The 12820-nt window shown below is 44.5% G+C and overlaps 1 protein-coding gene and 1 gene segment (V, D, J or C); one reads left to right on the top strand and one right to left on the bottom strand.

The window, feature by feature from the left end:
* LOC132125468 (uncharacterized) overlaps positions 1-6491 on the top strand; it is a 1183551-nt gene extending 1177060 nt beyond the window's left edge. Inside the window, exon 2 of the mRNA XM_059536910.1 lies at positions 4451-6491. Coding sequence (XP_059392893.1) covers positions 4460-6103 — 1644 coding nt within the window. The 5' untranslated portion in view covers positions 4451-4459 and the 3' untranslated portion in view covers positions 6104-6491. The remainder of the gene's footprint in view (positions 1-4450) is intronic.
* Positions 1-12820, bottom strand: part of LOC132125477 (Ig kappa chain V-III region PC 2485/PC 4039-like) — a 370198-nt gene that overhangs the window by 84529 nt on the left and 272849 nt on the right.

The following is a 12820-nucleotide window of genomic DNA, read 5'->3' as shown; positions in this document are numbered from 1 at the left end:
ATCTCGTGGCCGTTTCAGATAATGCGCTCTAATTGCTAATCTCTATTCCCCCTGTGATTTATTGAATTAGTCTAAATTCTCAATAATTATTTGCATTTACAGCGTTGCTCATGCGAATATTATTCCAGGTTAGACAATTTCAGACTGTATACATTAACTTTGAATTTGGTTCAAATGTGATTTGAATTAAAATGTAATTGTTTAATATTGGAAATCTAGATTTTTCAGGTTAACCACTGATTGACCCACTTAGAAGGTAAGCCATCTAGTGGCAGTCTCCTGTTAAATCGACTAACAGCTCTTTGCTCTCTTTCAATTCTGTTTTGAATTGCACGTCTATTTTACCCTTTCTGATTAATTTCATAATTATTAATTATACATTACTGTTATCATTGGTTATTATAGGATATTATTCAGATTTTCCTTTTAATTCGTTTAATTTTAATTCAAAACCAGTTTTGAATTTTTAATTTGAATTAAGTTTTCTGCTCACCAGGTTAAGCACGGAGAGGCAGTACGCCCCTTGTGGTGAAAACCAGCTACTTCTTCTCCCGTGGTTCATTCCTGTCGTTTATTTTGATTCTTATTATTTTTAAGTTTCTTTGTTCATCCTTTGTGTATTTGATTGTAGAACTCCCTTGGTGATTGGACAGTCATCTCAGGTTTCCAGTGAGCAAGGCTGCCCGACCGGTGTTACCGACACTGGCTGTGAGTGAAACTCGGTTCCTCTTATCTCTGTCCGTTGCAGCACGCAGCGGAGACATCAGCAATTTGGCACTCCAACGGTAGTCAATCAGTCCAGCCGACACACGACGCAATCTCTGGGACCAGTACCTAAACCGGGGCCTAAATCGGGGCCACTCTCTTTTAAGAGAGGGTTCTAGGGAACAGCCCAATTTTGTCGTGCTGTCTGGCGGTTGACGTCTTGGTGTTGCCCGGTTGTGTTAAAGTCACAAGCTGTCTGAGAGGACGCTGCGCCAGAGTGACGGAGGCCCAGGGACACTGCGGTTGAGTGTTTGGGAAGCGCTGGAGAGGTTGACCAAGCCACTAGTTTCCACCTGAATGACTTCAATGCACCCAGGTGAACCAAATGTGATAAAACCATCCACTTATTATAAGCCACAGAATATTAGATATTCCCCTGGATATATTTTAAGTGTTTGACCCATTGCTTCTTCAAGCCACACCATCTTTCTAGGTTTTCTACTCCGATAGCCCCACTCACCTGTTGGCCCTATCTTAAAATCTAGCAGTAGGCTTAGGCCTCCTTATTCTCACTAACACATTGTGTTACTATTGTTTTACCTAATTTCAAGTGTTGTGTTTGACTTTGATCTTTTTCTATCCTCTGTTCTGTTGTGATTTGTTTCTTTCATTTCACATAGAGACAGTAACCTGTGAGAGCCACCAGAGAAGCTAAATAGAGAGACAACCAGCAGCCGGTGTCATCACGCGACCCGCTAGGCTACTGCCTGTCAAATCTCCATTTCAGGTCCTTCGTTGACCCAAGTTAATTGGCTACTGAACTGTCAGACTGTTTGCATCAGTTAGCCCCAAAATTCTCATAAACGGCACAGCCGTATGAATATAGCTCGTTAACCGTAGAACGAACTTGCATTGGTCTTTGTGTGTGTGTGCTGTGCTTCTCTCACCGACAGTGAGTCAGGATGTTCCAGTCATCCAGTCCAGCAGTCCACGGGGGCCACCTTTCGACATGGTTGAAAGCAGTGATGACCCCCTTCCTGCCCAAGGACGCCAGTAAGCTGCAGCACCCAGAGCAACTAGACACAGAGCTAGATGAACTGATGGCACACGATCCAACTCAAAGCGACTACTACAAAGAACTCGCCAGGATCTTCGGAAGCCTCGTTCACATTCTCGTCGCCCAGGCATGGCTCAGTGAACGGAGCAACATCGACCTTGAACAGCAAGCAGCAACGCTTAAGCTTCAAGCGGAGGAGGCCTGGACGGACCAGGCCCGAACCCAGAGTCGTCTTGATCAGCTCCTCCTCGAGACCCAGAACCAGCGCGAGAAAGAGGACGACACAGATCCAGAGCTGCAGAAAGAACTGGAAAGACTTCACAATGCCCTGCAAGATCTTCGCCTCGACACAGATCAAAGAAAACAGCTGGAGAGGAAAGCCCTAAAAGAACTCAACAAAAAACTCCAGCAAGGTGACGCTCTCCTAAAAAGAGCAGAGACTGAACTAAAAGAAAGAGACTATAAAACCTGGGCCTGCAAAACACACTTGCAAGCGGCCCGAGCTAAAATCAACAAGCTTACTCTGCAGAGAGACGAGCTCCAAAATGAATTTGACACTGTTCACACAGAACTGAGACAATCTCACAGATTACAGAGTGGCTGGATCAGAGAAACACACACCACAAAGTTTCTCCCGGCCTGCCACTCCAACCCTTTCAGCCAAGAACCCAGAACCCAGAGCTGAAAAAGGGGGTGTAAGCTCACGGCTCAAGAAATCACCAGCCAGCTTACCAGAACACCTGTCAACAACGGAGGAGGGAGAACCCTTCCAGAGAACGCATGCCATTAAACCCTGCACGGCTCACAGAGAACTTGACAAGCTAACCAGAAACATCCCTACATGCAATCCAGATCCTGCAGGAGGACATGACGTTCATGCTTCTTTACAAGACATTGACTTTCACTTGCAAACTGTCATCAACGTGACAGATGTGCACGCATTGTACCTGTTAAAAATCACGTCCAGCCATGATGTGCATTGTTTTCTGGATCGTCAACCAGAGACTGTCAAAGTGTACAACCAGCAACTGCTACAGACTTTGATTCTTGAATTCTCTGATCCAGACTCAGACCATGGGCTCCTTATTGCTATGGACCTCAAACAGGGCCGACTTGAAAACCCACAGACTTTCTGTAGTCAGCTACGAAGAGCCTACTTCGGAGCATGCAACGAACCAGGTATGGAACAAGATGTCAACTTAAAAACTCTGTTCCTCCGAAACCTACATGCCAGTCCCAGCATGTCTGCGTAACATGACTACACAAGAGTTACGGAACTTAGCCCACAAAGCTTGCACCAAGCAAAAGACTATTTGTGAAAAGACTGTGAAAAACCCCAAAGTCTCTGTCTCTGAGCACTGCTTTGAGTTAACCCTAGATGGCGCCGTACAATACCACAGTCACAGACATTGTTACAGAGAGTCAATACCGTTCCAAGCCAGCAGAGGGCAACACAATCGTGGTGGTGCTCATCCAACGCACCAGAGCGAGCGACTCTGGGACCGGCGACCCAAAAAGAGCCGATCCCCACCGTCCAGAACACAAAGCCCCGACAGCCGGCAGTGGAACCACTCTCGACATGACACTGGTAAGCTCAATCCTGAGCCCACGTCAGAAAAACACAGTGCAGCCACGTCTGAGACAGCAGAGATCCTGAGGGTGCTGAAAGAGCTTCTTTACATGAAAACTCACAAGGAAGACAAGGAAGATGAACCAGACCTCTTATGTCTAAGCATAAGAACTGAAACCAACACCCTGTCTAACTGCCATCTGCATGAACCAAGCACCCAGAACACTGCTCGTCATCCACAGACCGCAGAGCTAACTGTCACATCACAAGGTGACAGCATCACCCAAGCTCCAAAGCTGACAGCTGCACACCCTGAACAAGACAGCACAGGTCCTCACACCAGGTACCACAAACACAAGGTACCAGAAAATGCTGTTTTGACTACCTGCCTTCGCAGCGAGCTACACAAGACCGGTCCTCACCACCCATCGATCGTCACACCTGCCCTGATGCCAACATTCCTGGGCAGCCTTGTCGAAAAGGGGGTGAGCCGAAAAGGAGTGAACATGGAAGACCTGATCGACACAGGATTAAACCTTACGGTGATCTCATCTCACCTTTTCAAAAGACTCCAATTTGAAGCTAAGAGACAAGATCAAACTCTTACACCTCAAACTTGTGAACTGAATGTACAGTAGTACAACCAGAATGACATCCGGTTTAAACAGGTTGTTTTCATTCACCTGACAATCAGTCTGATGAGTCTAGGACATCCCATGTATGTCTCACCAATGAACACTCATGCATTTCTCATCGACAAAGACCTGCTAGACCACTTTGATCCTTTTCTGAACTTCAAACAGCTAAAAGACTTTGCTCAAGTGCGAGAATGTGTGGAACTCGGACTCACACTTGAAGCCACACCCATCACTGAAGTGTCATCTTGTATAGCCTACATCCTGTGCAACAACTGCACGGCAACTGACATTAACATTCCCAAGGCCTACGGGCTGGGATGGCTAGTGAGCCATGACTTTAATGACTTTGAACTTGTACTACCTGTCATTGAGCCCATTCCACCTGCACTGATACCCGAAGGGAGTACAAACAACACATTGTTCACTGCACCCTTCAAATTTGTCACCATCACATCTGTCATGTCGGTGAGCAAAGACCAGGTATGCAGAATGGATCTGACAGATGACCAACACCTCGCAGTATACACAGTCTCCCACCAGAACGTTAGTGAGACTGATGAAGCTGCTACAACTCTCAATACCAAACTGACTGATGACACACCGACGGAGGAGCCTTACACAGGTTGTCAATCTCAAGTGCAGCAAATTCTACAAGACGCTCATGCACTTCAGAGCGCTACAGATCGCCAAAGACTCAGACAAATTCTTTATAAGCTCAAAGAATCCTGTGCCAAAGACTTTCTAAACTGTGGTCTTACCAACCTACACACGGTGCGCATACCTACGCACCCTGATGCTCCTCCCACTTCTGTCAAACAGTACAAGATTTCCATCGCCTCACACAAACCAGGGCAGGAGATCATCGAATCTATGCTGGAGAAAGGTGTCATCCATCCATGCAACAGCACCTACTCAGCCCTCATCTGGCCCGTCCTCAAAACTAACGGCGAGTGGCAACCCACCAGTGACTACAGGAATCAACAGGTGCCGCTGTCACGATGGCACAAGACCCAGCTGGAACAAGAAATGCCCCGAATCAGAGGAGCCACAATCCTCCCTACACTGGATGTGGCCTCTGGATTCTGGACCATTCCGGTGCACCCGGAAAACCAACACAAACTGGCATTCACACTTGGCAACCGACAGTTCACCTTCAACAGGTGTCTGTTCGACTATGCCAACTCACCAGCTGAATTCAACATCTGTTTGAACAAAGCCTGTACAGACTCTAACTATACTAGACTCAGTTTCGTGTGCCATCTTCCATGCTGTAAACAGAATGGTTTCAAAACTGCAAACAACAAGCCAGTCAAACACCAACACATGTTCCAGCAATGTGATGACATCACAAAAACACACAATGTGACTGTGTACTGGAAGAAGGTAAAAGGACACCCGAAGCTACCAAGTCTAGACAAGGACTTAAAAGATCAAACTGACACTCTTGCCAAAACTGGCACACTAAACAACAGGCTGTGGTCACTCCCAACCCACCCACCCACATTCAGGGTTGAACTGATTACACACAGCATAAGAACTTTACTAGCTAAACTGCCTACCTCAGAAACGCTTACGCTGGCTCCGTTGTCTACAAAGACCAACATAGCGGACATGCTGGCTTCTGAAACCCACATAATGACTTTGCTTTACCACCTCTCAGACCCCTCCATCCACCCTGGCAACCAGTCTATAGTCACCGACAACCAACGTCCCAGACCACTGCATGATACAAAGGACATGCTGCGTGCACAGAAAAACATTGTGGTTTGTGCACCGTCTGACATCACAATGCCAGGGCTTGTAATGCTACGGAGCAAAAGGGGGATAAAGCCAATATATTTCCATAACGCATCATGTGCTGCACCACGCAGCACCAGAGCCACTGACAAAACACTGAAGCAAGCATCATGCCAGCAGCAAAATGTGGCAAAACATGAGCCAGGGCGAGCTAAACCCAGTCGCCGCCCACGAAGCAAAGAGACTGCCCTGTCCAACCAAAGACAGCCCTCACTTGTTTCTTCCTCCCCCTTCTCTCTCTCTCTCCCTGTTATCTGTACCAGGATGCTGCTGTGTCGTTTGCCGTGCTGTGCTGTCAGCCAAAGAGAGGACAGCTGCCACCGAGAGAACCACTGAGACTCCTGATCACCCACGACAGAGCACACTACCCCAGCACCGTAACCCAATACAGCTGGACAGGTGTCCGATGGAGAGAGGACTCCCTCACTCACACTGAGGCCGATGTCAAACACATGCTCAGCCAACATGAGAAAGTGACTATTACACAAATGGAGTTAAATGGACACCACCACCGCTCCAAACAGTTCCCGGGAGCTTTGCTCAGAGCCGCTGCTGCCGCCAGAACGTTTAACATTGGTATGTCCAGTGTCAATGCAGCAAACCAGACCGTAAACTCCACGAAACCGCTGTTTACTGTCTTCCAGAATGACTTTACCCAGACTCAGCTGCTTACAGCGCTAACAACAGACATGCTGTGGGAGGTTACCTCCTCCAATGACAGCCTAACAACATACATGATACCCTTAAGCCTTGTGCTAACTGTGCTGGCTTACGCCATCACCACGCCAACTGACCTGCTACAAATACACCTGGCCAACTCTCTGGATAGCACCATCCTACTGCACGTCAACCCCAAACAGAGAGAAGTGAATGTGCTCCTGAACCAACACATCAGCGAGTCAAGCCAAGTCTACAGACCTAAAGACATTGTCAGTGTCAGGTTGTGGGAAAGCAACACCCACACCAAGACACACATTCCAGATGTGGTGGCCTACCACGACAGCGACACACAGCTGTTCCTGGCCCCAAACCTGTACATGTGTACTTTGACCAAAGACATTCATTATCTCTGCCTTAGCAAACCCTTCCTCAGACACAACGCTGAGGGAATCTGCGGGTTGCAACCCCTGGTCAGCGACACACGCTGCCCTGCCGAAGCCAAGCCTCGTACACAAGTCACAGAAACGCAAGCAGAGATTGTAGGTGACAGATGGCTCGTCAACACTCCTGTGCGCACAGCTACACTGACCTATGACCAGCATGACACGGCCACCCATGTCAACCTGCTTAACCAGAGCATGTGGATTCAAGTACTGAAAGGTGCCACCCAACACATTGACATTACTCCCGTCGACACAGCCCTCCAAGCACTGTCTCGACAGCCCTTTCTGAACCCGTCATCTGCGGTCCGAGCCCGGACTGCTGCCGACACTGTACGGCGCATCTCCACTGTCATTGGTCCCGCCCTGACCCTTGGCGTGACCTTCATCCTATACAGGAGACTCAAGGAGATGCAAACCTCTACAGCCAAACTCACAACAGCCGTGGCTGGAGGTCTCCGATGGAATCCCCGGAAAGGGGGTGCCAAGTCAAAGACACCACCGAACCTCATCAAGCTGAATCCTCAGCTCCAGGAACCACCTGCCATCATGAACCACCTGACATCATGATCCACCTGCTACACGACCAGCATGATTCACCTGTCATCTGCCCATCCTGATGATTACCGTCCGATGATGTCCACACAGGGACTTCATCCGACGGAAAGGGGGGATGTAACTGATATGCAGGTCATCGATTCATGGGTTCTGAACTAATGAATCACGGTTCGTTGAATCTAAAACAATGCAAACCCCAAAGTTTGTAGATTTTGAATCCAAGCATATAAACCCAATTTTATAAGCTAAATGCCTGGCCTGGCGCCACCCTGGCTGGTTTTAAATTATTTACGACACAGGATGAGACATTCCAAAGTCACGTGAGCAGCCTCAAAGGAGAAATTAACTCTCCTTTCAACTTACACACACACACCCACAAATGTTTTATCTTACACTCATCATGTAAATCCTTAATAATGTGTATTTTGAATAGGTTTGTGTATTGCATAAAAATGGTTAATCCTGTGATGTGAGGATTATAAGTATGACTTGTAAATAGGAAAGGTTTCTCCTCATTTTAACTTTCTCAAATAGAATCATGAGCTGTAACCCAACTCCTTCAGAGTCGTAAACTTTACGACTGAATCTGGGAGAAACAGGGAAGCCAGCTCTCGCTGGAATTTCTATAAGGAAAGGGAAAAGCACCCTTTTAAGTGTATAAAATGTATCGCTTTTTGTGCTTAGATGTCTCCCCATATCAAATTGGAGTATCTGCAATTTTATCATGTGGTAATCAAATTTTATATGTGTGTAATTCTGCATTTGAATGTAATTTCATGCTTTGACCATTTATAGATGTCACTTTTGGTGTCTGTGTAATTGTCATGCTTTGACTAACTCATTTATCTAAAGCAAATTAATGAAAAATGTATTAATCTGGAATTATGAACGTGCTAGGATATCACTGTTGAAATCTGATAAACCCTAATTTATTAGGGTGGGTGTTTCCACAGAGACAAAGGAACCTTTTCCCGCTTCAGATCGCGGAAGTTCATTGGTTGTTCACGCGAACAGAGGCGTGAACCATTTCAAGCCATAAGAGCTGACCCCGGAAGGTCCAGCTCTCTCTCTTCGCTCTTCGCTCTTCGCTCTTCGCTCTTCGCTCTTCTCTCTCTTCTCTGATCGCGCTCTTCTCGTCCCTCTGCGCGGCCTTAGGCCGCGCTCCTATCGCCTTCCCCCTCAGCACAGGGGCTGAGAGGACAGCCATTCTCATGACTCCTTCGGAAGCTTTCGTTTTCGTTGTTTTGTTTATTTTCTTTACTAAGTTTATTCACTTATTCGCCTCTACCCACGAGGAAGACGAAGTCTGAAACATTGCTTTCTTTGAACTTTCAAATATCGCGCGATTCCGCAGCAGCCCGGACACAGAGAGGACAAGCCCAGATTGACGCACGCTACACGCCCACGCTGCTCCAGCACACACAGAGACACTTGCAAGTATCATTATGGAAATGCTGCTAAATTTTAAATGCTGTTTAAGTTGTCTATAATTTGATTTCTAGGTTGTCTTTCAAGGGTTACTGTCTGTTGGTTTACATAACTGAGGGCGTGATTGTGATCACGCCTTTTCTCTCATTTATCATGCCTTTTCTCTCATTCTCTTTCTCTCCCTCTCCCTCATTTGGATTGCGTTATGTCTTGTACAAAGTTTACTGTATATATTGTCGTACGCGTATTTTACTCTGTATAAATCGTAGTTGATGTATTATTAGTTCAAATATTAAATTCCATATACTCCAGATTGTCTCTCTAAGTTGCTCATGTTACGAAGTCAATGAAATGCTGATTTTAGCTACAAAGCTCATCTGTTACTTTTAAGTAATATAAATTTTATAAGGACAGGAGAATGGTTTCATGGCCAGAAACTATTCGTCCTGGAATTATAAGAAGTGATAGCGTTACTGAGAATTAATAAAACAAATCTTACGGCCGTTTGCTGGACGAACCACGTTTGATTTACATTAATTTCTAGTAAAAGATATCACAATAATTGATATGAAGAATAGAATATTGAATTATTAATGAGTAAATTACAGTGCCTTGTGATGAGTTATTAATATATACAATTGACCTATTTTTCATCTTCAATAATTTTAATGCAACTGTAATATGATATATATATTAATCATATTCCTGATTAATTACTGAAATTCCCTATATCATTTGAGTTAATTATTATGTACAACCCAGTGCAGCTACACAAATAACACTGTTCTTCTTTTTCAGGTCTACAATATCGAGCTCAACAGCTCTTTTAGGAGCCAACCCTCACAAACCTTCCTAAAAACTAAAAGAGCTATTACTGAGTCTCAGCGAATCTTGCTATGATCAGCTCTTCCCAGGTACATTTGTTTAGAATATTTTTGAATCAACATTTACTCATCAAATGCTCTGGTCTGAATCTTACTTTAAATAAATGTGATTATATGTTTAAGGAGCAATATTAATTGCACACAGAGTAAGTAGAGATTATCTTGTTTCACAGATGAGAAGAGGAAGATCAAGGAAATTATTTGCTCATGATGAGGAATGAAGACGGCCATCTTGTGCCCAAACAAAGACAGAAGTCCTCTGGTATGTCTGTGTTGAAGTAATGCTGTGTTAAGACATCATTGGAGTACCCTGTGTAAGACGGCAAGGCCTGTCCCAAGGCATGTCCCACTTACATACGTGGGGGAAAGCCAACTTGGTGGAAAGAAAAGCCATGATCCAGGCAGATGTAAGGGATCTAGAGGATGAGCGAAGAAGGGCAAAGGCAGTGGAACTTGGATCCCAGGGTGCCTGGACTCGGTGGGATCTCTCCAAGCGGAAAGTGTCATGGAATGATCTCTGGAGGCTGGAGCCATACCGAATATCGTTTCTACTGAGGGCCATTTATGACACCCTTCCTTCCCCTGTGAACCTCCACAGATGGGGGCTGAGAGATGACCCACTGTGCAAGCTCTGTGGGCAGAAAGGAGCAATGGCCCATGTCTTGACAGGTTGCAGCACAGCGCTTGCTCAGGGCAGATACAGATGGTGCCATGACAAAGTTTTAACCGTCCTTGCTGATATTTTGGAGCAGGAGAGAACCAGGAAATTTCAAAATAAGATCAAGGTGCCCCTTGTAATAGCTTTTGTAAAGGAGGGTTCAAAGCTATCAGGGTCCAGTAAGATCAGTGCAAGTATTCTGCAGTCTGCCCAAGCATGGGAGCTTAGGGTTGACCTAAAGAAAAGACTTCAGTTTCCTGACTTCGTCCACACTACCTTGAGACCAGATGCAGTCCTTTTCTCCCACACAGGAAATAAGATCATCCTGGTTGAGCTTACAGTACCATGGGAAGAGGGGTGTGAAGAGGCATTTGAAAGGAAATCTGAACTTTGCAGGGAGCTGGTGCAAAACGTGTTGTATGCTGTACATGGCTGTACCCTGTTGAGGTGGGATGCAGGGGGTTCCCAGCCCAATCAGTCTAAAAACTGTTGACAGCTGTTGGACTGAGAGGATCAGACAGAAAAAAGGCGGCACGAAGACTCGGGAGGCAGCAGAGAGAGCCTCCTGTTGGATTTGGAATAGGAGGGAGGAGTCGAGCTGGCAGCCAGGAGGAAGTGAGTAGTGGCTGGCCACCACTGCTGACCCGCCAACAGGAGAGTGTTATGGTTAAGGGTCGAAACACTCAATGATAGTTGGTAACCATCTGATGACACAACCTCCTGGCTGAGAGCTCCAGTCATTGGAAAATGACTGAAGGAGTAGCATTCAAGGATGTATGCTATCACTGTTATACAGCACTTTATGATGATCTCTCACAAGACTGTTCATGTCAGCCTTGATTATTAATTAAAGTTTTTTTTTGTGTTTCTTTCTTTTTTTTTCTTTTTTTTTTTGATACAGCTATTACAATTATAGCATGTTAACAAAGTGTGAATGGAACATTTTTAATCTTAAATTTTTAAAAACCATTTTTTTCTTAAATAAAAGCAAACAAGTGTCATAAAAGTGGTTTAGTTGATATAAACACCAATTTACATTATTTCATTTAGTAACAAATATGTCTTTTTAATATAGGGAGTTACTAGATGAATTATTTTGCATTAAAAGATGGTGCCATGGTCTTTATTGTTACAAACACTTGAGGGATAACTGAGAATGTAGCAGGAATGATCAGCTTGGATCTTGTACTGCATTCAAGCCAAGAGCATGCACATTACTGATGCACCTGAGGAGCAAGATAAGGGGGTCAGGAGGAAATTTTTACACTGACCTTTGCTAATTAGTTTATATATAAAGTATTCTTATATATATATATATATATATATATATATATATATATATATATATATATATATATATATATATATATATATATAGTATTAGTACTGCATGAATTTGTGCTTGTGTAATAGTGAAGTATCACAATGTGTATACATTGTCCTTGATTACTGCTTAACAGCTGGGAATAGATAACTGCAATTTGTTGCAGGTTCATCCATTTTATTTATTGCTGTTTACTTCAAAAATCAAATAAATAATCTTTTAGTTTTATTATTCAATCATTTCTATCTAATCTTCCCATGTTTCATCAGATGGCCTCACAGTGTCCTGTCAAAAGCTATACTAGCCATGATGTAAGAATAGAAAAGGGTGGACTGTGAAAACTGTCAGATATAAATTTGATTCAACTCAGTTTGTTGTCCATGATAAGGAGAATACATTCATGTTGGTTTTAAATTACATTACATTAATTCATTTAGCTGACGCTTTTATCCAAAGCGACTTGCAATTGCTATATATGTCAGAGGTCACACGCCTCTGGAGAAACTAGGGGTTAAGTGTCTTGCTCAGGGACACATTGGTGTCTCACAGTGGATTCGAACCCGGGTCTCTCACACCAAAGGCATTTGTCTTATCCACTGCGCTTACACCACCCCAGGTTTTACTGCCCTTCTACCCCCAGGGGCCCAGTAGCACCCGCCGGAAGAGCCAAAAACTGTACATTTCAAATGGTTGTAAATCAGAGTCAAATTAACGAATCAAAGCGAAAATCGGCAGAATTATTACTTATGCTATGCTGATAAAATAATGTTGGGCACAGTTTTCAGGAATAAATGGAAATGGGGCATGAAGGCATTTTAAATATTGCTCACTGTAAAATACCAAATTTCACTCTGTCTTTCAATTATATCATAAAGGTTTACACAATGGCAATATTTAGATATGCAGTTTTCCATTAAATATATTATTTATTTCATTTTGTCAATAAAAAGTTTTAAACTACATTACCCACAAGCCTCCATCTAGCCTCCTCCAAGCACCACTAGCACCACTAGCAAAGAATCCGCGGGATTAATATGCTCTGCTGTCTGCCGCTTCTCTCCTGGTGAAAATGAACTGAGCTTGCGGTTGCCTCTTGTCGGT

Source organism: Carassius carassius, chromosome 43, assembly GCF_963082965.1.
Source record: "Carassius carassius chromosome 43, fCarCar2.1, whole genome shotgun sequence".
NCBI classification, from domain to species: Eukaryota; Metazoa; Chordata; class Actinopteri; order Cypriniformes; family Cyprinidae; genus Carassius; species Carassius carassius.
This window is presented reverse-complemented; position numbering and strand designations above follow the sequence as displayed.